At 39.3% G+C, this 27,789-nt stretch overlaps 2 protein-coding genes across 4 annotated transcripts in view; both read left to right on the forward strand.

Moving 5' to 3' along the window:
* The window catches only part of cacng7b (calcium channel, voltage-dependent, gamma subunit 7b), a 34,501-nt gene extending 18,977 nt beyond the window's left edge, over positions 1-15,524 (forward strand). For all 3 annotated transcript variants that reach the window (XM_079627057.1, XM_079627058.1, XM_079627059.1), the window contains 2 exons: positions 11,600-11,745; positions 14,456-15,524. In XM_079627057.1, the coding sequence (XP_079483183.1) occupies positions 11,600-11,745; positions 14,456-14,629 (320 nt within the window). In that variant the 3' untranslated portion in view covers positions 14,630-15,524. The remainder of the gene's footprint in view (positions 1-11,599; positions 11,746-14,455) is intronic.
* Positions 15,525-18,691: 3,167 nt separating this feature from the next.
* The window catches only part of cacng8b (calcium channel, voltage-dependent, gamma subunit 8b), a 28,510-nt gene continuing 19,412 nt past the window's right edge, over positions 18,692-27,789 (forward strand). Inside the window, exon 1 of the mRNA XM_079626896.1 lies at positions 18,692-19,021. The gene's annotated coding sequence lies outside the window, so the exon portion shown is untranslated. The remainder of the gene's footprint in view (positions 19,022-27,789) is intronic.

Genomic DNA, 27,789 nt, shown 5'->3' on the forward strand with positions numbered 1-27,789 from the left:
GAAAAAACTCCCATTGACTTAACATTGCGGAATGTTCAGATTTTCAAACTCCCCAACTGAAACTACTTTCAACTTTAAACTACTTTAAACTTTAATCTACTTTAAACTTTAAACTACTTTAAACTTCAAACTAATTTAAACTTCAAACTATTTTAAACTTCAAACTATTTTAAACTTTAAACTACTTTAAACTACTTTAAACTTCAAACTAATTTAAACTTCAAACTACTTTAAACTTCAAACTACTTTAAACTTCAAACTACTTTAAACTTCAAACTAATTTAAACTTCAAACTATTAAACTGTAATCTACTTAAACTTTAAACTACGTTAAACTTAAATCTACTTTAAACTACTTTAAACTTCAAACTACTTCAAACTTTTTTAAACTATCTGGTCCAAACTTTCACAAGCCAACTTAAAGTTTGTTTCAACGAACTTTTTAATCTAGTTATTATTATTCTTCTTACCAAACTGTTGACTGCTACTCCTCCTAGAGCTTTAACTCTACATACTCCAAACTCGGCTCAGACACTCAAACTGTTCTGAAGTTAGTTGCTATATCTTTTCAGACTGATCGGACTTACGGTTTTCCTATAAATGACGATCAAACTCGGAAAAAACTCCCATTGACTTAACATTGCGGAATGTTCAGATTTTCAAACTCCCCAACTGAAACTACTTTCAACTTTAAACTACTTTAAACTTTAATCTACTTTAAACTTTAAACTACTTTAAACTTCAAACTAATTTAAACTTCAAACTATTTTAAACTTCAAACTATTTTAAACTTTAAACTACTTTATACTTAAATCTACTTTAAACTACTTTAAACTACTTTAAACTTCAAACTAATTTAAACTTCAAACTACTTTAAACTTCAAACTACTTTAAACTTCAAACTACTTTAAACTTCAAACTAATTTAAACTTCAAACTATTTTAAACTGTAATCTACTTAAACTTTAAACTACGTTAAACTTAAATCTACTTTAAACTACTTTAAACTTCAAACTACTTCAAACTTTTTTAAACTATCTGGTCCAAACTTTCACAAGCCAACTTAAAGTTTGTTTCAACGAACTTTTTAATCTAGTTAATGGTGCTTGCCTATAGGCAAAGCAACATTAGTGTTCTCCTCCATACTTATAATAATTATTATTCTTCCACACAAAAGTTCGGCGCGAAACTCGCCCCGCACCGTTTGTCACAGACCCCTGAGTGAGGTGTCAAATCGACCGGCTCATTGAGGAGAGGTGTGCTATATCTTTTCTAAGCGATCGGGTGTACGATGTTCGCACAGCGGACGAAAAAGCGGCCAAAAAAGTCCCATTGACTTAACATTGCGGAATTTTCAGAAATTCAAATCCCAACTGTCATTTTTCACACACACAGACACAAAGGGGCTGACACCCCTGCATGTCTCCCCCTCTCTCTCCCTCAGAGGATTTATATTATCCAGCAGCCAATAAGTAATGGCCTAAAATCTTCATAGCCACACCATAGCAACCAGTTACAGCACCCTAGCAACCATAGGCTATAGGCACGAGGCCGCAGGCCTCGTGCACTCATTATAATGCACTCGTTTAATAGAGATTTTAAATACTCTATAAAAACTCTAACCTTAGCCCTAACCCCATAGTAACCATCTGTGGAGCCCTAGCAACCACCCTGAAGTCCCTAGCAACTGCCTAGCAACCGCCTAGCAACCACCCAGAACACCCTAGCAACTGCCTAGTAACCACCTAGCAACCACCTAGAATGGCCTAAAATATTCATAGCCACACCATAGCAACCAGTTACAGCACCCTAGCAACCATAGGCTATAGGCACGAGGCCGCAGGCCTCGTGCACTCATTATAATGCACTCGTTTAATAGAGATTTTAAATACTCTATAAAAACTCACTCATAGGCACGAGGCCGCAGGCCTCGTGCACTCATTATAATGCACTCGTTTAATAGAGATTTTAAATACTCTGCGGCCGAGTGCCTAACCTTAGCCCTAACCCCATAGTAACCATCTGTGAAAACTACCAACCACCTAGTAACACCATAGCAACCACCAAAAATACCTTAGCAACCACCCTGAACACCCTAGCAACCACCTAACAACCACCCAGAACACCCTAGCAACCGCCTAGCAACCACCCAATACACCCTAGCAACCGCCTAGCAACCACCCAGAACACCCTAGCAACCGCCTAGCAACCATCCAGAACACCCTAGCAACCACCTAGCAACCACCCAGAATACCCTAGAAACCACCTAGCAACCACCCAGAACACCCTAGCAACCAACCGAACAACATGAATAAGCCATATCTCAGCAGCAGAACATCTTACAGATATGGTTGTTGGCTCGTATGCAATCATGTACCACACTCTAGCAACCGGGTCGTGTTTTTTGCCACTGCAAGCACCATTCACATTTTCTTCTGGAAATGTACGTTCTAGTTATTATTATTATTCTTCTTACCAAACTGTTGACTGCTACTCCTCCTAGAGCTTTAACTCTACATACTCCAAACTCGGCTCAGACACTCAAACTGTTCTGAAGTTAGTTGCTATATCTTTTCAGACTGATCGGACTTACGGTTTTCCTATAAATGACGATCAAACTCGGAAAAAACTCCCATTGACTTAACATTGCGGAATGTTCAGATTTTCAAACTCCCCAACTGAAACTACTTTCAACTTTAAACTACTTTAAACTTTAATCTACTTTAAACTTTAAACTACTTTAAACTTCAAACTAATTTAAACTTCAAACTATTTTAAACTTCAAACTATTTTAAACTTTAAACTACTTTATACTTAAATCTACTTTAAACTACTTTAAACTACTTTAAACTTCAAACTAATTTAAACTTCAAACTACTTTAAACTTCAAACTACTTTAAACTTCAAACTACTTTAAACTTCAAACTACTTTAAACTTCAAACTACTTTAAACTGTAATCTACTTAAACTTTAAACTACGTTAAACTTAAATCTACTTTAAACTACTTTAAACTTCAAACTACTTCAAACTTTTTTAAACTATCTGGTCCAAACTTTCACAAGCCAACTTAAAGTTTGTTTCAACGAACTTTTTAATCTAGTTAAGTTGGCTTGTGAGAGCCAACTTACTGATATTGTACTTAAACTTCTTATTACTGGTGCTTGCTTTAGCAAGGCAACAGTATTGTTATTGCTCATACTTATTACGATTATTCTTATTCTTTTTATTCTGGACAAAGTTCGGCGCGAAACTCGCCCCGCACCGTTTGTCACAGACCCCTGAGTGAGGTGTCAAATCGACCAGCCCATTGAGGAGAGGTGTGCTATATCTTTTCTAAGCGATCGGGTGTACGATGTTCGTACAGCGGACGAAAAAGCGGCCAAAAAAGTCCCATTGACTTAACATTGCGGAATTTTCAGAAATTCAAATCCCAACTGTCATTTTTCACACACACAGACACAAAGGGCCTGACACCCCTGCATGTCTCCCCCTCTCTCTCCCTCAGAGGATTTATATTATCCAGCAGCCAATAAGTAATGGCCTAAAATCTTCATAGCCACACCATAGCAACCAGTTACAGCACCCTAGCAACCATAGGCTATAGGCACGAGGCCGCAGGCACTCATTATAATGCACTCGTTTAATAGAGATTTTAAATACTCTATAAAAACTCACTCGTAGGCACGAGGCCGCAGGCCGAGTGCCTAACCTTAGCCCTAACCCCATAGTAACCATCTGTGAAAACTACCAACCACCTAGTAACACCATAGCAACCAGTTACAGCACCCTAGCAACCATAGGCTATAGGCACGAGGCCGCAGGCCTCGTGCACTCATTATAATGCACTCATTTAATAACACAACCACTCAAAACACCTTAGAACTCCCTAGCAACCAACCAAAATACCTTAGAACTCCCTAGCAACACCATAGCAACCACCCAAAACACCTTAAAACACCCTAGGAACCACCCATAACACCCTAGCAACCACCCAAAATACCTTAGAACTCCCTAGCAACACCATAGCAACCACCAAAAATACCTCATAACTCCCTAGCAACACCATAGCAACCACCCAAAACACCTTAGAACACCCTAGCAACCACCCATAACACCCTAGCAACCACCCAAAATACCTCAGAACTCCCTAGCAACACCATAGCAACCACTCAAAATACCTTAGAACTCCCTAGCAACCACCCAAAATACCTAACAACTCCCTAGCAACACCATAGCAACCACCCATAACACCCTAGCAACCACCCAAAATACCCTAGCAACCACACAGAACACCATAGCAACCACCCAGAACACCCTAGCAACCACCCAGAACACCCTAGCAACCGCCCAGCAACCACCCAGAACACCCTAGCAACCACTCAGAACACCCTAGCAACTGCCTAGCAACCACCCAGAACACCCTAGCAACTGCCTAGCAACCACCCAGAACACCCTAGCAACCGCCTAGCAACCACCCAGAACATCCTAGCAACCACTCAGAACACCCTAGCAACGACCCGAACAACTTGAATAAGCCATATCTCAGCAGCAGAACATCGTACAGACATGGTTGTTGGCTCGTATGCAATCATGTACCACACTCTAGCAACCGAGTGTCGAGTTTTGCCACTGCAAGCACCATTCACATTTTCTTCTGGAAATGTACGTTCTAGTTATTATTATTATTCTTCTTACCAAACTGTTGACTGCTACTCCTCCTAGAGCTTTAACTCTACATACTCCAAACTCGGCTCAGACACTCAAACTGTTCTGAAGTTAGTTGCTATATCTTTTCAGACTGATCGGACTTACGGTTTTCCTATAAATGACGATCAAACTCGGAAAAAACTCCCATTGACTTAACATTGCGGAATGTTCAGATTTTCAAACTCCCCAACTGAAACTACTTTCAACTTTAAACTACTTTAAACTTTAATCTACTTTAAACTTTAAACTACTTTAAACTTCAAACTAATTTAAACTTCAAACTATTTTAAACTTCAAACTATTTTAAACTTTAAACTACTTTATACTTAAATCTACTTTAAACTACTTTAAACTACTTTAAACTTCAAACTAATTTAAACTTCAAACTACTTTAAACTTCAAACTACTTTAAACTTCAAACTACTTTAAACTTCAAACTAATTTAAACTTCAAACTATTTTAAACTGTAATCTACTTAAACTTTAAACTACGTTAAACTTAAATCTACTTTAAACTACTTTAAACTTCAAACTACTTCAAACTTTTTTAAACTATCTGGTCCAAACTTTCACAAGCCAACTTAAAGTTTGTTTCAACGAACTTTTTAATCTAGTTACTGGTGCTTGCTTTAGCAAGGCAACAGTATTGTTATTGCTCATACTTATTACGATTATTCTTATTCTTTTTATTCTGGACAAAGTTCGGCGCGAAACTCGCCCCGCACCGTTTGTCACAGACCCCTGAGTGAGGTGTCAAATCGACCAGCCCATTGAGGAGAGGTGTGCTATATCTTTTCTAAGCGATCGGGTGTACGATGTTCGTACAGCGGACGAAAAAGCGGCCAAAAAAGTCCCATTGACTTAACATTGCGGAATTTTCAGAAATTCAAATCCCAACTGTCATTTTTCACACACACAGACACAAAGGGCCTGACACCCCTGCATGTCTCCCCCTCTCTCTCCCTCAGAGGATTTATATTATCCAGCAGCCAATAAGTAATGGCCTAAAATCTTCATAGCCACACCATAGCAACCAGTTACAGCACCCTAGCAACCATAGGCTATAGGCACGAGGCCGCAGGCACTCATTATAATGCACTCGTTTAATAGAGATTTTAAATACTCTATAAAAACTCACTCGTAGGCACGAGGCCGCAGGCCGAGTGCCTAACCTTAGCCCTAACCCCATAGTAACCATCTGTGAAAACTACCAACCACCTAGTAACACCATAGCAACCAGTTACAGCACCCTAGCAACCATAGGCTATAGGCACGAGGCCGCAGGCCTCGTGCACTCATTATAATGCACTCATTTAATAACACAACCACTCAAAACACCTTAGAACTCCCTAGCAACCAACCAAAATACCTTAGAACTCCCTAGCAACACCATAGCAACCACCCAAAACACCTTAAAACACCCTAGGAACCACCCATAACACCCTAGCAACCACCCAAAATACCTTAGAACTCCCTAGCAACACCATAGCAACCACCAAAAATACCTCATAACTCCCTAGCAACACCATAGCAACCACCCAAAACACCTTAGAACACCCTAGCAACCACCCATAACACCCTAGCAACCACCCAAAATACCTCAGAACTCCCTAGCAACACCATAGCAACCACTCAAAATACCTTAGAACTCCCTAGCAACCACCCAAAATACCTAACAACTCCCTAGCAACACCATAGCAACCACCCATAACACCCTAGCAACCACCCAAAATACCCTAGCAACCACACAGAACACCATAGCAACCACCCAGAACACCCTAGCAACCACCCAGAACACCCTAGCAACCGCCCAGCAACCACCCAGAACACCCTAGCAACCACTCAGAACACCCTAGCAACTGCCTAGCAACCACCCAGAACACCCTAGCAACTGCCTAGCAACCACCCAGAACACCCTAGCAACCGCCTAGCAACCACCCAGAACATCCTAGCAACCACTCAGAACACCCTAGCAACGACCCGAACAACTTGAATAAGCCATATCTCAGCAGCAGAACATCGTACAGACATGGTTGTTGGCTCGTATGCAATCATGTACCACACTCTAGCAACCGAGTGTCGAGTTTTGCCACTGCAAGCACCATTCACATTTTCTTCTGGAAATGTACGTTCTAGTTATTATTATTCTTCTTACCAAACTGTTGACTCTATCTCGTCCTAGAGCTTTAACTCTACATACTCCAAACTCGGCTCAGACACTCAAACTGTTCTGAAGTTAGTTGCTATATCTTTTCAGACTGATCGGACTTACGGTTTTCCTATAAATGACGATCAAACTCGGAAAAAACTCCCATTGACTTAACATTGCGGAATGTTCAGATTTTCAAACTCCCCAACTGCCAAAAATTCAAATCAAAATCCCTTGAAAGCCTAGACTAAATCAAACTGCCATTCTATACACTATATGAGCCATTGAGACTCATTTAAACTAATTAAACTCATCTATCTATCCACCTCAAACTATTTTAAACTTCAAATTAATTTAAACTTCAAACTAATTTAAACTTTTTATGAATAAAAACTATAAAAACTCGCTCGTAGGCACAAGGCCGCAGGCCTTGTGCCTTTCCTTAGCCCTAACCGGATGCTAATATACCCTAAACTCTGAACTCTTAGACTCATGTAAACTCATAAACTCATCTATCTATCCACCTCAAACTATTTTAAACTTCAAACTAATTTAAACTTCAAACTTATTTAAACTTTTTATGAATAAAAACTATAAAAACTCGCTCGTAGGCACAAGGCCGCAGGCCTTGTGCCTCACCTTAGCCCTAACCCAAGGATGCTAATATACACTGAACTCTGAACTCTTAGACTCATGTAAACTCATAAACTCATCTATCTATCCACTTCAAACTATTTTAAACTTTTAACTAATTTAAACTTCAAACTACAACTCACTCGTAGGCACGAGGCCGCAGGCCGAGTGCCTAACCTCAGCCCTAAGCGATGCTAATATACATTAAACTCTGAACTCTTAGACTCATGTAAACTTATAAACTACTTTAAACTCATGCATTCACTAAACTCTAAACTCAAAAACTCTTTAATGTGTGTGTGTGTGTGTGTTAGAACACCTTAGCAACACCATAGCAACCACCCATAACACCCTAGAAACTGCCTAAAATACCTTAGAACTCCCTAGCAACACCATAGTAACCACCCATAACACCCTAGCAACCACCCAAAATACCTTAGAACACCCTAGCAACACCATAGCAACCACCCAAAATACCTTAGCAACCACTCAGAACACCCTAGAAACCACCCAAAATACCTTAGAACTCCCTAGCAACACCATAGCAACCACCCATAACACCCTAGCAACCACCAAAAATACCTTAGAACTCCCTAGCAACACCATAGCAACCACCCAAAACACCTTAGAACTCCCTAGCAACACCCTAGCAACCACCCAAAATACCTCAGAACTCCCTAGCAACACCATAGCAACCACCCAAAACACCTTAGAACTCCCTAGCAACACCCTAGCAACCACCCACAATACCTCAGAACTCCCTAGCAACACCCTAGCAACCACCCAAAATACCTTAGAACTCCCTAGCAACACCCTAGCAACCACCCAAAATACCTCAGAACTCCCTAGCAACACCCTAGCAACCACCCAAAATACCACAGAACTCCCTAGCAACTCCCTAGCAACCACCCAAAACACCTTAGAACTCCCTAGCAACACCCTAGCAACCACCCAAAATACCTCAGAACTCCCTAGCAACTCCCTAGCAACCACCCAAAATACCTCAGAACTCCCTAGCAACACCCTAGCAACCACCCAAAATACCTCAGAACTCCCTAGCAACACCCTAGCAACCACCCAAAATACCTCAGAACTCCCTAGCAACACCCTAGCAACCACCCAAAATACCTCAGCACTCCCTAGCAACACCCTAGCAACCACCCAAAATACCTCAGACCTCCCTAGCAACACCCTAGCAACCACCCAAAATACCTTAGAACTCCCTAGCAACTCCCTAGCAACCACCCAAAATACCTCAGAATTCCCTAGCAACACCATAGCAACCATCCATAACACCCTAGCAACCACCCAAAATACCCTAGCAACCACTCAGAACACCTTAGCAACCCTCTAGAAACACCCTAGTAACTTTAAACTACTTCAAACTATACTTTAAACTATTTTAAACTTTAAACTACTTCAAACTTCAAATCACTTTAAGCTAATTTAAACTTCAAACTAATTTAAACTTTAATCTACTTTAAACTATTTTTAACTGTAAACTACTTTAAACTTTAAACTACTTTAAACTAATTTAAACTTCAAACTACTTTAAAGTTTAAACTATTTTTAACTGTAAACTACTTTAAACTTTAAACTACTTTAAACTTCAAACTAATTTAAACTTCAAACTAATTTAAACTGCTTTAAACCTTAAACTAATTTAAACTTTAAACTTTTTCAAACTATCTGGTCCAAACTTTCACAAGCCAACTTAAAGTTTGTTTCAACGAACTTTTTAATCTAGTTATTATTATTCTTCTTACATTTACAACTCTATCTCGTCCTAGAGCTTTAACTCTACATACTCCAAACTCGGCTCAGACACTCAAACTGTTCTGACTCGGTATGCTATATCTTTTTAGACTGATCGGACTTACGGTTTTCCTATAAATGACGATCAAACTCGGAAAAAATCCCATTGACTTAACATTGCGGAATGTTCAGATTTTCAAACTCCCCAACTGCCAAAAATTCAAATCAAAATCCCTTGAAAGCCTAGACTGAATCAAACTGCCATTCTATACACTATATGAGCCATTGAGACTCATGTAAACTCATTAAACTCATCTATCTATCCACCTCAAACTAATTTAAACTTCAAACTAATTTAAACTTCAAACTAATTTAAACTTTTTATGAATAAAAACTATAAAAACTGGCTCGTATGCACAAGGCCGCAGGCCTTGTGCCTCACCTTAGCCCTAACTCCAGGATGCTAATATACACTAAACTCTGAACTCTTAGACTCATGTAAACTCATAAACCCATCTATCTATCCACTTCAAACTATTTTAAACTTTTAACTAATTTAAACTTCAAACTACAACTCACTCGTAGGCACGAGGCCGCAGGCCGAGTGCCTATCCTCAGCCCTAACCGATGCTAATATACATTAAACTCTGAACTCTTAGACTCATGTAAACTTATAAACTACTTTAAACTCATGCATTCACTAAAATCTAAACTCAAAAACTCTTGAGTGTGTGTGTGTGTGTGTGTGTGTTAGAACACCCTAGCAACACCATAGCAACCACCCATAACACCCTAGAAACTGCCTAAAATACCTTAGAACTCCCTAGCAACACTATAGTAACCACCCATAACACCCTAGCAACCACCCAAAACACCTTAGAACTCCCTAGCAACACCATAGCAACCACCCATAACACCCTAGCAACCACCCAAAATACCTTAGAACTCCCTAGCAACACCATAGCAACCACTCAAAATACCTCGGAACTCCCTAGCAACCACCAAAAATACCTCAGAACTCCCTAGCAACACCCTAGCAACCACCCAAAACACCTTAGAACTCCCTAGCAACACCCTAGCAACCACCCAAAATACCTCAGAACTCCCTAGCAACACCCTAGCAACCACCAAAAATACCTCAGAACTCCCTAGCAACACCCTAGCAACCACCAAAATACATCAGAACTCCCTAGCAACACCCTAGCAACCACCCAAAATACCTTAGAACTCCATAGCAACACCCTAGCAACCACCCAAAATACCTCAGAACTCCCTAGCAACACCATAGCAACCACCCAGAACACCCTAGCAACCACCCAAAATACCTTAGAACTCCCTAGCAACACCATAGCAACCACTCAAAATACCTCGGAACTCCCTAGCAACCACCAAAAATACCTCAGAACTCCCTAGCAACACCCTAGCAACCACCCAAAACACCTTAGAACTCCCTAGCAACACCCTAGCAACCACCCAAAATACCTCAGAACTCCCTAGCAACACCCTAGCAACCACCAAAAATACCTCAGAACTCCCTAGCAACACCCTAGCAACCACCAAAATACATCAGAACTCCCTAGCAACACCCTAGCAACCACCCAAAATACCTTAGAACTCCATAGCAACACCCTAGCAACCACCCAAAATACCTCAGAACTCCCTAGCAACACCATAGCAACCACCCAGAACACCCTAGCAACCACCCAAAATACCTTGGAACTCCCTAGCAACACCCTAGCAACCACCCAAAATACCCTAGCAACCGCCTAGCAACCACTCAGAACACCTTAGCAACCCTCTAGAAACACCCTAGTAACTTTAAACTACTTCAAACTATACTTTAAACTATTTTAAACTTTAAACTACTTCAAACTTCAAATCACTTTAGACTAATTTAAACTTCAAACTAATTTAAACTTTAATCTACTTTAAACTATTTTTAACTGTAAACTACTTTAAACTTTAAACTACTTTAAACTAATTTAAACTTTACACTAATTTAAACTTCAAATTACTTTAAACTTCAAACTAATTTAAACTTCAAACTTTTTTAAACTGTAAACTACTTTAAACTTTAAACTATTTTAAACTTTACACTAATTTAAACTTCAAACTACTTTAAACTTAAAACTAATTTAAACTTCAAACTTTTTTAAACTGTAAACTACTTTAAACTTAAATCTACTTTATACTGCTTTAAACTTTAAACTAATTTAAACTTTAAACTAATTTAAACTTCAAACTACTTTAAACTTTAAACTTTTTCAAACTATCTGGTCCAAACTTTCACAAGCCAACTTAAAGTTTGTTTCAACGAACTTTTTAATCTAGTTTGTTATTGTCTCTCTTTCTCTCAGGGTTGAGTCTGGTAGTGGGGTTGGTGCTGTATATCTCCAGTATCAATGATGAAGTGATGAACAGGCCACGGGAGCCAGAGCAGTTCTTCAACTACCGCTATGGCTGGTCCTTTGCGTTTGCTGCCAGCTCATTCCTGCTCAAAGAGGTCAGAAGATGAAATTTCAGTCCAAAATATAATTATGTATGTCATTATGTTTGCTCAAAGCAAATTCAAGCCCTTTGGCCTGGAATAGCCAAGATGTAGTCATATTTCTTGCGAAAGCTCCAATGACTTGAGCATATCCATGCTTCTAGGCCCGAGGAGCTTGACAATTGAATTATGTCACTTGATGCTGTTAAAGCAGATGCTTTTAACATGACCCTGCCCTGACATACACTTCAGTCGATGCAGGACCTCAGAGTGCGCTCTTTATGTATTATGAATGTGAATCTTCAGATGCGCTCCATTTTAGTCATTACTCTATACCTGAATACTGCATTTAGCGCAGTTAATCATTGTTTTCACTCACTGCAATAGGTAAAGGTTAAGTAACCTGAGCTCAAGGAGGTCAATATAAGGGATTTTCACCACGTATATTTCTTTCTATTGCTACACATGATATCCACATACGGTTTTAAGATATTTATTCTTCAAATGCAGATATTTTTGAGGTGATTATGAAAGTTAGAGTTTGTGAAGAAGACAAAGTGAATGATGGAGCCGTGAGAGCTGCAGATCAAAGGCAGTCTGTCAGCTGTTCTGTGCCCGTAAAGTGAGGATTAAGCAAAATTGAAGTACGAACTCTTGTTTTCTGCTTGATTCAGCAGGATACTTTTAGTATTATGGTCGCTGAAGGAAACATTAGATTGTCAGCGTGTGTGAGAAAGAAAATTAGAATGCCTGGAAAATCATAAATCACTCCTCGTACATTCACCTTTAAAGGTGCATTGTGCAATATTTAGGAGGATATGTTGACAGGAATGTACAGTAATATCATATACATAACTATGTTTGTAGTGGTGTATAAAGACCTTACATAATGAACCGTTATGTTTTTATTACCTTAGAATGAGCCATTCTGTCTACATACACCGCGGGTCCCCTTACATTGAATATTTTGCGCCGACATGTTTCTACAGTGGCCCTAAACGGACAAACGTGCTTCGTCACTATGTTGTTCTTCGTGCAAAGAAGCTGACACAATGATGAACAAGTAACAATAATATTCGCAATAACATATCGTTTTACTGAACAATTAAGTAAACCTAATTTCTTAATTTATTTTTGTAAAGAAACTTCGTTTGCATGTAAACTGAGAAAAACTGAGTTTTAGGCAGCTGACATATCACGGTATGTGACTATAGGCTCTATGCACAGCTTCACTACTTCCTGAACTTAAGCAGGGTCCTTTGTTTCCTGTCTGCCAGGATTGGCCAAACTGATTAATCCAGGTGTGTCTGACCAACAACAATAATCAGACACACCTGGATTAATCAGTTTGGCCAATCCTGGCAGACAGGAAACAAAGGTCCCTGCTTAAAGTTCAGGAAGTATTGCAGCTGTGCATAGGGCCTATTTTCGGGATTCTGGTTGGCTAACGTGGGCTTGAGCTTCTCGTTACACTGCCACCTATAGGTTTGGCATGCTCTTGACGGCATATACATGGGTTCGTGTAAACAAACACTTTTCTAAAAAAACTGACAGGTGTGCACAATGTTATTTTTGAAAAAGGAGAGGGGTGAAATGACCGTTTATGAAAATAGCCGTCCACGTGTAAACGTAGCCTTAGACGACGACATATTTTCTGTCGGCCACCGTAACTTCTGTTGGTTGCAATTCGTAACTTCACCATTAGATATATCTTTTTAAATTTCTTTTATAACTGTTTTCTATAACTATTTTCCTTGCTTTTATTTTGTGATTATTTTAATTCCTTTCTGTAAAGCACTTTGAATTGCCATAGTGTATGTAATGTGCTAAATAAATAAACGTGCCTTGCCTTGCCTTGCCTAGATGGCGCTAAAAATTACACAGTGCACCTTTACGGTTTTCAAGGAAGAGTGTAGTTGCAAAACCATTACTAATTACTTATTTGCCACAAATACTAAAAGTAAATAAATAATGAAATGCATACATAAATCTGATATTTTCTTTTTGGAAAATATTCAAACTTTCTATAATAACAGTAACAAGTTTATAAACTTACGTATTTCAGATTTTTTAAAATTATTCTTAAAAGATTATTTAAATAACTCAAAAAGTCCGGAGCAAATAGTGATCGATACGACTTTTACATTGTTACAACAAAAATCGAATTCAAATAACTGTTTTAATGACCTTTCTATTCATCAAAGAAACCGGGAAAAAAATTATCATGTTTTCCTCAAAAATATTAGGCAGCACAACTGTTTTCAACAGTGATACGTTTTTCTTTTCTTTTTCTTGAGCAACAAATAAGCATATTAGAATGATTTCTGAAGGATTGTGTAACACTGAAGACTGGGGAAAATTCAGCTTTGCCATCACAGAAATAATTAAATTATTTTCAAATAGAATTATTTTTATTTATTTCACAATATAACTGTTTTACTGTATTTATAAACTCTTATTCAGCCTTGGTGTGCAAAAGAGACTCCTTTCCAAAAACAATCTTACCAATCTTATGTTCTAAACACAGGCCTGACAAAACGACTGCTCTCTCTCTCTCTCTCTCTCTCTCCTCTCTCCTCTCTCTCTCTCTCTCTCTCTCTCTCTCTCTCTCTCTCTCTCTCTCTCTCTCTCTCTCTCACACTCTCTCTCTCTCTCTCTCTCTCTCTCTCTCCCTCTCTCTCTCTCTCTCTCTCTCTCTCTCTCTCTCTCTAACATATTCTCTCAGGGTGCCGGTGTGATGTCAGTGTATCTCTTCATGAAGCGTTATGCAGAAGAGGAGATGTATCGGCCTCACCCGGCTCTCTATCGCCCCCGCCTTTCCGAGGGCAGTGACTACAGTGGCCAGTACCTGCACCCAGAGACCTGGCCTCCACCCCAGCGCGCACGAGAGCGCCTCTGAGATCTCCAGCGACATCTCCATCCAGCTCACACAGAACCCCCAGGGCCAGCTGAAGACCAGCGGCCAGCAGAGCACATCATCTCCGGGAATCACCTCCGCTTCCAGCCCCACCTCCGGAGCAGGTTACCAGCTGTCATCGTCCGGTTCTGCAGCTCCGTTCCCCCACGGCCATCCCCTCCACCCTGGGGCACACGGGGCAGCCTCAGCGTCCCAGACCCTGCCCATGTCCGCATCACCCCCACACTATCACACGCATATGCGCATGAGCGCCTCTCCATGCTAAAGTTTATAGAGTATTTGTTTTTAACTGAGATAATGCATAAACGAGAAACAGAAAATATGATGCAAGGCAAGATATAGTTTTTTATATGCGAAGAGGAAGTAAAAAAAACTGTTTGTAGCTAAAGGCCTCTTTTTAAGACTGAATGTCGTCGTTGTGAAATTGTAGCATATTGAACTGCACTGGATCGAATGGGGTTCATGCAGAACACTTGACAATCGCACACACCACCAGAACTGACAATTCATTTACTTAGGCATACACATTAGCGCACATAAGAGAACTGTAACTATTGCCTTCAATTCTGCAGATGATATAAAACTGAACTTAAATTGTTATTTCTCATCATGGAAGCTGTGAATTGTCCGTTTTATTGTTAATATTATCATCAAATGCTTAAGTTGGAATCACTTATAAACAAAAATGCTTAACATATTGTTTGGATTTGAATAAGAGTGATTCATAAGCCTGAGTTCAGATGTATTGAGTATTTCTTGTGTAAATATTGTGTGCTGTTGTATTCTGGCTGTGATTTGGTTCACTGCCTTTTCTGCAGAATTTTGACAAATTTGGTGGGGGGAAAACTAAATTAAAATGCTTTAAACGTTCTTATATTACAAGACTCTTTTCCTGATTCATCACATTATGTAGGTCCACAAAACGCTCATAGCGCCCTCTAGTGTTTAAGAGAGTGTATTGAAGCTGCGGCGTTATGGGAAGCGCTGTCCGTGGTACTGAAATCATCCAAGGCTGCTAGTCAACGCAGACCGAGCCGCAAAAAAATCTATATATGTTTTGAACGGTCAAATGTACCATAAGGTTTTGTTGCTAAATTAATGTGCAGTAGCCAGGCAAAATGAATGTGAATTAACATAAATGCACAGCTAAAATATGAGTGTTAACCAGATTTAAACTGTTTGAATCTGAAACATTTCGTTTCTTGCAAACCCCCACTGATTATTATTATTATCATTATTAGTATGTTTTTATTTGTTATAGTGTTTAGAAGGGTGTACATTTAAGCGTTACAATATGTATTGATCCTGCGCCACAAGCGGCAACAAACAGAATTACAGATAAAATGATAGTTTTCAAACAAGTTTCTTGAACACACCTTTTGTTTTATTGGTCGAACACACATATAGCCCCGCCCCAAACTCAGGCGTTTGACACTACAAAGGAATAGTAAATGTATTTTAATATTTATATTAAAAAAACGATGGAGCAATGTGAATGTGTGTATATTTGCGTGTGTATTTTCCGCACTGGGACTGTTAAGTGCTTCTCTGCGGTTCATCGTTCCATTGCCTCAGGGAAGCGTGCAGACCAATTGATCAAATCTCTCTCTCTCTCTCTCTCTCTCTCTCTCTCTCTCTCTCTCTCTCTCTCTCTCTCTCTCTCTCTCTCTCTCTCTCTCTCTCATCTCTCTCTCTCTCTGCACGTTTGTGTTTGAGTAGTAGGATGTCATATCAGTCGCAATTCAGTCATTCCTTTCGCCAAGGTGTTGCACGTGTGTGTGTGTGTGCACGTAGCCTATCCTGCTTGATCTCAACGCAACAGCTAATATATATATATAGAGAGAGAGAGAGAGAGAGAGAGAGAGAGAGAGAGAGGAGAGAGAGAGAGAGAGAGAGAGAGAGTGTGTGTGTGTGTGTGTGTGTGTGTGTGTGTGTGTGTGTGTGTGTGTTGTTAGTGTGTGCTTATATGAGGGGGTGGGGGAGACTGCCCGTGTGTGTCAGTCAAGAGTTGGATCTAGCTCTCTTTTCACCAACATTACTGCATGAAAGAGCTGTCACCCAGCATTAGCCATTCCCTGCTCCGTGTGTGTGAGGTGGAGGGAGAAAATGAACGTGAATATCTGTCGAGAAAACCTTTGAAGGTCGTAGTTCACTGTACTACTATGCAGATGTCTGAGTTTGGTCATTTGACAGCCTGCTTAATGAGGAATATGTCTTGGCAACGCCAAGCGCTCACTCGAGACTAGACCAATGGCAGGCTCTCAAAAAACCCTCCCTTGGTCCAAAACTGGGACTAGTCTTTTCGCATGATTACCCATCATGCTTTCACTCTATACTCGACCTCAGATTATTTTCTCCACATCCGGGAGTGTTGCTACGTACACACACACACACACACACACACTGAGTGTTTATTGATCTTTTAAACGACAGAAAGCATAAGAAATAGACTCTCACCCGCTCAAAGCCAATTTTGAGGCATCTGTCGCATTCAACCTGCCATTTTCACTTCCCTCCCTCCATACACCCCCTCTCCGTCTCTCTCTCTCTCTCTCTCTCTCTCTCTCTCTCTCCTCTCTCTCTCTCTCTCTCTCTCTCTCTCTCTCTCTCTCTCTCCCCCTCTGCGGAACTCAGTGCTCTTTCTCAGGCTGGATAACATTGCATTCATTAGCAGTGCGGTATACTAACATCATCTCCAAGATGCCTGATTCTCTTATCTCCTGCAAAGGCAAAAACCAATATGTTGAGCATGTTGCTCGTGTTTACGTCGACTACTTTTGCTAATGATATGTTATGCCCTAAACCATAACCCTCACAGAAACCTTGTCGCATTTTAACATTTTCAATGAAACATTACTCAGAATGTTTATATTTTCCCGCTATGACTGAATTTGCAAAAATATTCCGAATAATTTCAGCAAATACGATTAGGTAAATATCATGTAAATGCATTATTACTACATTACTATTGTCATAAACGAATTTGGCTAAGCCAATATTCTGGTTTCTAAAAACGTGAGTAAACAGATGGAATATAGGCTACCTTAATTAATCAGATTTTTGGCATGTAAACGCATTATTCAGAATATCCATTCTAACTGGAATTTTATAGATGTGCATGTCCAACAAATGTTATTCTGGGTGATATTAGATAGACGGTTGGCAATTTATTTATTACACACATTAAAAGTTATCAAGAAATCAACATACAGACACATAAAGGCATTTCTTAACCTCATTGGGTTCATTGGGTTCTTGTTTGCTTTAGTCAATGGAAATATATTGATTAAATGATTGTGCAAAATACAAATAAATAAATAGATAAATGGCAAGAGAAAGAGAAAATATCGAAATGCACGTTTTAGTGGAATATCCTGATTCCAAAGGAATATTCCAACTGCTGTGAAGTAGCGTGTAAAATACATGCATGTGGATGCGATTTCAAATTGTACTGTTCTTGTGGGGACATTTGGTCCCCAAAATGCAGGTAAATCCTCCTGACACACACACGCGCGCGTTGGCATTCCATGTTTTATGGAGACATTCCATAGGCGTAATAGATTTTGTACTGAAAAACGTTATCGAATACCCCCCTACACTAACCCAACAGGCTATTTAGCTAGCCTATTTTTGATATTTAAAAAAAATAATTTCGTATGATTTATAAGCTGTCTTCCTCATGGGGACCAAAAAATGTCCCCAAGGTCAACATTTTCTGGTATTACTACTTGGGGACATTTGGTCCACATAACGAAAACCAGGACCACACTCACACTTAGGCTTGAGTGCCCACATTGTGAATCATCTGTCCCATGAGATGGTGTTTATATGAGGTCGGGAAAAAGGCTTCAATTTCAAAAGCACAATGGCGCGAATATTTCGTCTGGTCCGCCAGGATTTGGTATGCGACAAGTTGCTTACGACTCTCTCTCTCTCTCTCTCTCTCTCTCTCTCTCTCTCTCTCTCTCTCTCTCTCACACACACACACACACAAACACACTCAGGGGGTAAGGAAAGGGACGGATAGAGCGAGTGAAGGGTTGCGGTGCGGGCGGGGGAGACGCAGTCGCGCACACGCATTGGCTACACGCGCTCTAGACAAATCCGTGTTCGAGTGACGTGGGAACGTGTGCGCGTTGAATATCTCTCCTATATACTATCTGTCTTGAGAGAGATTCACATTTGTAACTTGTTTTTTATTATTATTACTTGACGACATTTTAAAAGCGTCAGTCCCCGAGACGAGCAAACCCCGCCATTCTTTTCTTTGCTTGCTAACTCGTTTACAGTCCATTTCTCTTGATATGCAATTATCTGTCCTCGTCTTCCTCTTTGGGAGCGCGACGGTCTTCAAACCGGAGACAAACTAAACTGGTAAGCAATAATCTCAGATTTTCTGTAGTCTGCGTGTGTGCTCGCGATTTTTGGGGGCTGTTTGGATGTTTCCGTTTGCATGTGTGTGTCCATGTGGAATGTAAAGAGCGGTCAATCGATGCCAAAATGCAAGCTTGCAAAGCTCAGCTGTCGATTTTCTCAAAGCTTTTCGCCAGCGTTTAGTTGTATCTGCAAATGTGTGTTAAATCAAACCGAACGGGGGGAAATGTGATAAATGATGAAATCGTCTTCATAGTGGATCTGCAAGCGCATCCTCGCATTCATTATGCATGTGCAGCATAAACTCCTCTTATCTGGAGCTCGATGAAACAAACACACTGATATCACTGATATACGCCTAGAACAAGTCTGTTTTGGCCCATTGGACACATTCTGTCCTTTTAGCTTTTTGAAGCGAGAATGAAGGGCTTTTTATAGAGAAAGGCGTCCATTTTCGGTGTCGGTGTCGGGCTCCTCTAATGAATGCACTGCGGCTCGCATCAGCGCCCAGCCTCCCCCTGTCAACTCCCACACTTCACCCTGACCATTTATCTGATCTCACTGATCACGAGCGTGGACCTTTTCACAGCCCTGCTCGTGCATGTTTGATCCATGCGTTTCAATCACATCATGTGACCTTAGGAACATGGCTTTTGCTGTCAAGAGGCCTCTATTTCAGCATCAGGCAATTTTCAAAGGAAAAAAGATGCACTGGTCACACTGATGGATGATAGAGGCCTACTTAAAGGCGTTTGGATGTTAAAATGCAGTCAAATCCTGTTCATTGGCTAAGTGTACGTTTTAAGTGCCCATTTTAAGACAATGCATAATTCTACTGGCAAATGTTGTTAACCAAATTGAAGGAAAAATACATTTTTAGTAAAGTTTATTTTTTAGTTGTCAGGTGATTTATGTTTAAATGTATTAGTTTATGTTTATGGTTGTATTTGACAGTTTTCATGAACTTTAAGACATCATGTGGTCTACACTGTCCCTCTGTTACATTGCACTGTAAAAAGCAACTATTAATAGCTGAAACAGGTCGGTGCATTAACATATAAATTAATTATATACTTACGTACAGTAGCTGAACTTCACTTAATTTCAAAGTGTAAGGTATACTGTCACAAAAAAATGACATCCCATAATGCCAGTGTCAGTGTATTTTTATAGCAACGTTCTGGCAACTAGAGCTGCCTGTTTTTTCACTGTAAATGTTACTAAAAAGACTTAAGGTGTTCCTGTCAACTCTCATTATGAATGTGTGGCAATATTGCTTATCTGCACTTTGATATCACCTGCCCAGTTTACAAGTGGTTGTATGTCTCCCATTCAGTGTCATATTGTACGATATACTGTAAAAAAAAAAAAAAAAAAAAAAAAAAAATGATTGAATGAATCAGATAGCAGTTTAAAATCACACAGCACATAGGGATGGCAGTGTCTGGCTTTGGCACAGAAACCTTAATCAGCATAGTTGTGTTCTCACAGGAAGCCTAAGAGGTTCCTCCACCGTTTACATGGCCTATGACCACACAGAAATGTTTTAATGAAAGAAAGCACCTGGTCAGGTCTCAGGTTGTATCGCTCTCCGTTGGAGGATTCTGTTTAAGCAGATTGCGTCTCCTGGGATCATAATTATGTAATACTCTGAAGAGTCCTGTGTCAGCATTGCTGTACCAACACCATTTTCCCACGATCTATACAGGAACTGAGAGCATTTCAGAATACAACAAAGGAAAAGAAAGCCCAGCGGACGGCCTTTTTGCTATTATTAAAGAGCGGACCCCTGACTGAGATTATCTCCTTTATTCTCCGTATAATTTAAAGAAGTGAACTGTAAAAATAAGGAGTCCTGCAGCTTTAAATGACAGATTTTATATTTGCAAGTGCAAGTCTCTGCATGGTTTTGAAACTGATAAATGGTGAAATATGATCGAGACATGGATTGTTTTAGCAATTGGCTTCTCTTTGCCATGCCATCCCATGAAGTGCACATTGTGTTAGCCGTGACACTTTCCCAGGCACACTTGTTCTTTCCCACTAGACCAATACAGCTTTTAAAACAGCCATACTGCAGCAGAAAAACAAAGTGGAGTGAACTGACCCCTCATACCCCCGATCAATGCTGTCTATAGCAAAGCTATATCCTCGCAACAACACCGGCAAAATAGTTTTTCTCACAAACTACATCAGTGATGAGGTTTACACTGTTAAAACAGATTTAGAAGTACGCTATTGTTCATATGTTGACTGTTTATGGTCAGTGCAGTTAAGGTCCTGTTCATGGTTGTGTTACTGTGGCTTTTTAACAGAAAGTGACATCAGATGAGTCAGGCAACATCTGTTTGCGGTGTGCTTACTTTTACCCTAGTGCAATGATGCAATGGTACTAATTTTAAACCATTTTTTGGCAGAGATGACTGATGTCTTTTTCAAGCAGTTGATGCCAATAATGGTATTTAATAAATGATGTTTCATTAAGAAAGTTCGGGAGGAACACGTTCAAATGATCTATCCAATCAACACGTCATTCCAATCTGCAATTAACACGTCTATCCAATCAGCATGAGAGGAGGCCAAATATACACAGTCCTCGACAGTTTTCAGCATCCCCTCTTGGCTGGTTCCTACCACAGCCAGGAATACAGGGGGAGCACTCTGGGTTCAGGCCAAAATACAGAGCTCAAAGCCCTGTTTTTGGTCAGCACGCCAAATACACATACTCTTTACTCGATCTGATTATTTGTAAGTGTGAATTCATGAAAGAGAGTTCTTGAAGCATTTTAGATTTAAATCCTACAGAAATCTGCCATCAGCATGCAATCAATTTAATCTAGCAGAGCAAAATCATTGTCATGTGATCAAATAATATAATATAATATTAATATATATTAAATTGATCAAAATTGACAAGACATTTGAACATTGTTCCAAAAAAATAAGTCAAATAAATGCTTATTTGTGTATTCATCGAAGAATCATCATCCTGTTTACCACAAACATTTTAAGCAGCACAACGGTTTTTAATATTGATAATGATAATAATAAGAAATGTTTCCTGAGCAGCAAATCAGCATATTATAATGATTTCTGAAGGATCATGTGACACTGCAGTAATGATGCTTTACGATCAAAGGAATAAATTACATTTAAAATATATTAATATAGAAAACAGTTGTTTAAAATTTGAATAATACTGTACTTTTGATCAAATAAATGCAGACTTCATTTGAACGGGATATATATATATTATCTCAGAATTGTCAGATTCTAATTGAGTGTGGAAACAAACTGAACAGATACACTCTCATTGCCTCACACACACCCATTGAGGCTTTTGGATTGTCCTTAGAGCTGTGATAATTAACTCTCCCTTTCGTCGGTCCCAACTGGGACTGAAACTTTCATGGAATGAGAATCCTTAAATACCTTAAATACAGACGCGACGGAGTGCAAGAGACTGTGATCATTTGTTTCCTTCATGCATAGTCATCAAACAGAACCTATAGCGAGCTGTAAACAAGAGAAAATGATTCATTCAGTCGGTTCATACATTCTTTGTCTGGATCTCAAAAGGAATTAGGAAACAAGGTAATGCCGCTTGTTTAGAGACTGTTAATTGCTTGTGGGAGGAGATACGGACATCCAGGTTAAGCAAACTAAATGGAAATCCTCACTCGCTCTCTTTTCCTTCGAGCTTCCTTTACAGATACTGCTGCATAACTGGAACTATATGATTGTTCATCGTTCATTGAGCAACTGCCTCCTGGCAAGTGATCTTTATTTCTGAAGTTTATCTGAAAAGAAACACAGATTTATTAATGTAGAAGGAATATACCTGAGCAGTACTGTACTGCCGTGCCTGCTACTGTACAATTCATACAAACACCTATCAGATGCCCTAAAAATGATGTGGGTGCAGGCCAGGGGAGATAATTGGTTAGGAATTAAGCCTAGATGTGCTTCGTTGTGTTGTCTGAATGCAAAGAGATGTAAACTTAATTAATCAAACTGTTTAATTTGTTTGTTTTTTTAAGTTCTCTCATATTTAATGACAGCAACTTTTTGGTGAAATTCAGTTTTAGCCACATAAGGTGATATTACATACATATACACTCAAATGTTTGGGTTTGGTAAGATTTTTGTATGTTTTTTTTAAAAGATTTTTATGTTCTCACCAATGCTGCATTTATTTGATCAATGTTAACTTACAGTAAAGCTTTTGTTATTGCAATTTACAATAATTTTTTCTATTTTAGTACATTTTAAAATGTAATTTATTCCTGTGATGGCAAAGTTTAATTTTCAGCATCATTACTCCAGTTTTCAGTGTCACATGATCCTTCGGAAACATTTTGTAGTAATCTTTTGAAACATTGAAATGCGTTACCGTCACTTTTGATCAATTTTACTGCATCCTCGCTGAAGATTAATTACTATGGCTCTAAACATTTGAACAGTAGGATTGTGGTCTCATTTAAGCTTGTGGAGCCAGTTTTGGAGTAGTGTCAATGTATTTTTGAATGAATCTATTGACCTTCAACTGAATCATTTTTTCAAGTTTGATACTGTGATTCATTTAATAAATAACAGTAGATCAGTGCATGAATTGGCTGTTTACTGTTCTTGTGCGGCTTAAATGGATGTATTATTAAACTATAAGTGATCTTGTGCTTTGTGCTTTGCTCTGACTGTTGAATTTGAATTTTTAAGGTGACCTCTTCCTGAAAGCCTTACATGTCTATGCATATTGATATAATGCAAATTGCATGTGTATAAATATACTGCCGGCTGGCCCATCAAAAGGTCTTGTCTTTTCACAGAGTTACACATTCTTTCCTTCATAATATTGGTCATGTCAGCTCGAGCTTGGCTGGTAAGAGAAACAGACGATCCATTAACTATCCATCACTATTGTGCTCTTGAGCAAGCCACTTTAACTAAAGTTGCTTAGGGGAGACGGTCAATGTAACAAAAAGTATACTGTAAGTCACTTTTAATAAACGTGTCAGCTAAATAACTATTAAGTTAAAGATTTAGCAAAGAGTTCAGTCTTTGAGAGGAAACATGATCTGAAATGAACACCTCATTTCATGTCATGTCTGAATCTTTCAATGTCTCTTTGTGAGTGAGCACAGTTCACGCGTGTGACATTCGTTACATTTGAATTATCAAAGACACAATGTGAGAAAAGCACTGATGAATCACCAATGCCCGAGAGATACAGTTGTAAGTAATGTTTATTGGCAAAATTTTGAGACTTTCAGCTGTTTGCATTGAACAAATCAAACAAAAGTAATTGAAATAGCTGAACACAACAAATGTTTCAAGTGGTTTCTGCAAATTCAACTGAAAATGCAACTTTTAATGACTTCTGCAGTCTCAAAATTATTCAACCCCCTGAATAGAATCCCCCACAACAGGACACATCTGCAAAACAGATGTGGCCTTAAGCACACCTGATGCAACCAATCAAGGGCTTCATTAGTTGCACCAGGTTTGCTTGAGCTAGAACACATGGTTTGTTGAGTGTCACGTCAAAAGAATGGTCCTAAAAGTTAAGAGAAGATATTATCGTCCTTCACAAACAAGGAACAGGATACAAAATTAAGTTTTATGTAACAAAGTTAGGGAGGAGCATGTTCAGGTAATCAATCAATCAGCACAAGAGGAAGCCGGTATAAATATAGCCTTCCCTCACCTCTGTCTCATGACAGATTCACAGCATCCCTCCACCACCCCATTACCTCACTATTGGCTGGTTTTATATCCCAGTCAAAAGGGGGGAGTACTCTGGGTTCTGGCCAAATTCCGAGCTCGGAGCCCTCTGACAGCACGCCAAATATGCATAAAATACTATATCTGATTTCATGTTCATGTGAACTTGTGAAAAGATAGGGAAGGAACTAAATGTTCCTAGAGACACGGTTGGAAGCATAGTTCGCAAGTTCAAGGTTAAAGGAACAGAGGTTACACTACCTGGATGGGGGAGATAAAGGAAGCTATCAACAGCTGCAACCAGATTTCTGAGAAGGCAGATTCAGAAAAAACCTTGAGTGACTGCAAAAGACTTTGGTGGCAACAGAAACTCAGGTTTCAGCTTTCACAGTAAGGCGTGTACTAAACGCATGCCGGAACTCCAAGACGTACACAACTACTGACCCAAAAATCATAAAAATAATCCACAGAAGTTTTGGGATTCTGTTCTAAGGAGTGATGAAACTAAACTGAAACTTTTTGGCCCTATGGATCAGCGGTATGTCTGGAGGAAGAAGAATGAAGCATATACTGAAAAGAACACTTAGTTAACTTGAAAAGAATAACTACAATTAAGCATGGTGGTGGCTCGGTGATGCTCTGGGGCTGCTTTGTATCCTATGGTACTGGAAACCTGTAGCGTGTGGAAGGCCAGATGAATTCATTAAAGTATCAGGAAGGAGAAACTGCATGCCATGAGCGAGGAAGCTGAAGCTTGGCTGTCATTGGACCTTCCAACATGGCAATAATCTCAAGCATACCTCAAATTCCACCAAGGCTTGGTTGCAGAAAAAGTCCTGGAAGATTCTACAGTGGCCTTCACGGTCACCTGACTTGAACCGCGTACAAAATCTCTGGTGGGATTTGAAGAAGGCGGTTGCAGCACGCAAACCCAAGAATATTACTGAACTGGAGGTCATTGCTCATGAGGAATGGGCTAAGATTCCTCAGAAACGCTGCCAGAAGCTGGTGTCTGGTTATACATTTCATTTGCAGCAGGTCGTAACAGCAAAAGAGTATTCTACTAAGAACTAAAGATGCTTGACATGAAGGGGTTGAATAATTTTGAGACTGGAGAAGTCATTAAAAGTTGCATTTTCAGTTGAATTTGGGGGAACCACTTAAACAATTTGTGGTGTTGAGCTTTTTCAATTACTTTTGTTTGATTTGTTCATTGCAAACAGCTGAAAGTATGTACATTTTACCAATAAACCTGATTTGCAATAGGGGTTATAATTCCGATGACATATTAATGTAATAATTTCGATTACAACATTAGGTTAAACAAGGGTTAATTCAATCAAAAATGAAGATTCTGCCATTACTCACCCTCAAGTTGTTCCAAATCTTTAAGACTTTCTTTAATCTTAGGAAGACAAACGAAAATCTTTTTGATGAAATCTGAGAGCTGTCTGTCCCTCCATTGACATCTACGCAAGTACCACTTTGACGCTTCAAAGCGTTCATAACGAGATCGTAAAACTAAAACATATGAATCGGGTGCTTTAGTCCATTTTCTGAAGAGACACAATCGCTTTATCATGATGAACAGATTTAATTTAGTCTTTTATTCACATATAAAAAAAATTGGTCAGCGAACATAAACAGAAGCTCAGCCGAACTAGATTGACGCGTGAGAACAAACCTCTTGCGTAAGCTCAAACGTGCTGCGTAACACACGAGAATGAACCTCATTGGTTCGTGCAGAAGCTCAAACATGCTGTATAACACATGGCAATGAACCTCATTGGTCCGTGCAGAAGCTCAAACATGCTGTATAACACATGGCAATGAACCTCATTGTTCCGTGCAGAAGCTCAAACATGCTGTATAACACATGGTAATGAACCTCATTGGTTCGTGCAGAAACTCAAACATGCTGTATAACACATGGTAATGAACCTCATTGGTTCGTGCAGAAGCTCAAACATGCTGTATAACACAAGGTAATGAACCTCATTGGTCCGTGCAGAAGCTCAAACATGCTGTATAACACATGGTAATGAACCTCATTGGTTCATGCGGAAGTTCAAACTGCGTAACATATGAGAATGAACGTCATTGGTTCACAGGTCAAGTGAACATGCTTAAGCTTCCGTTTATCACTGATGTGTGAGTTGATGAATGTTTATATGTGAATAAAAGCCTAAATTAAATCTGCTCATCATATAAATTGATCGTGTCTCTTGACTGACATCAGAGACGACTAGAGCTGGAAATGACCAATGAGCTGCTGATACGAGCATGCATGAACCAAGTAGTTGACTTGAGTGAGGGGTTGAAATGAATGAGGTTTTATAGGTTTCTAATGGTCTATGTAAAAAAGGTGAGTTAAGACAAGTTTATTAACTTTTAATGCTTTAGACATGCTATCCGCGTTTCACATAATTATTGGGTGCTTTAATGATAGAATAATGTATTTGTGACATCATCGTGCGATTACTTAAACAAACTAGTAAATTGGGTTTTCTGGAACCGGTTCATTGAAACGAACTGTCCGAAATAACCAGTTCTAGGAAAATAATTACATTTCCCATCTCTCAGCCTCAGATGCTATTAAAACTTAAAAGATATTCAAATATTTTAGTCACTTAATGGCAATAACTATATCAACAAGCAAAACTTCAGATTTCGCTTTATTTTCTGAGTTATGTCTGTACTTTCTGCATGTGGAGTGACAAAATATATGATCGTGGAATCATCCCCCTGTGTTTTCTGTTTGTTGAGACAGCCACATAATTTTTGCTCCAGTGTGTTGTGGTGGTATATTCTATTTCAGGTAAACATGCTCTTAAACGGCACTTAAAAACAATGCAAACTGTGGTTAGTTACTCTACATGTCAACCAGACATGTCTAGTCTGTTCCAGTCTAAAGCCGACTTTCTGCGATCTTCGACATTTACGTTTACAATTGTTGCAGTTGCATTCGCTTGGAACTTTCACATTTTTCATGCTCTCTGCTTATTCACCATGGTAAAATGAATGAAAAATGAATATACAAACAAATG

The sequence above is a fragment of the Phoxinus phoxinus genome, assembly GCF_949152265.1.
Source record: "Phoxinus phoxinus genome assembly, chromosome: 10".
Lineage (NCBI taxonomy): Eukaryota > Metazoa > Chordata > Actinopteri > Cypriniformes > Leuciscidae > Phoxinus > Phoxinus phoxinus.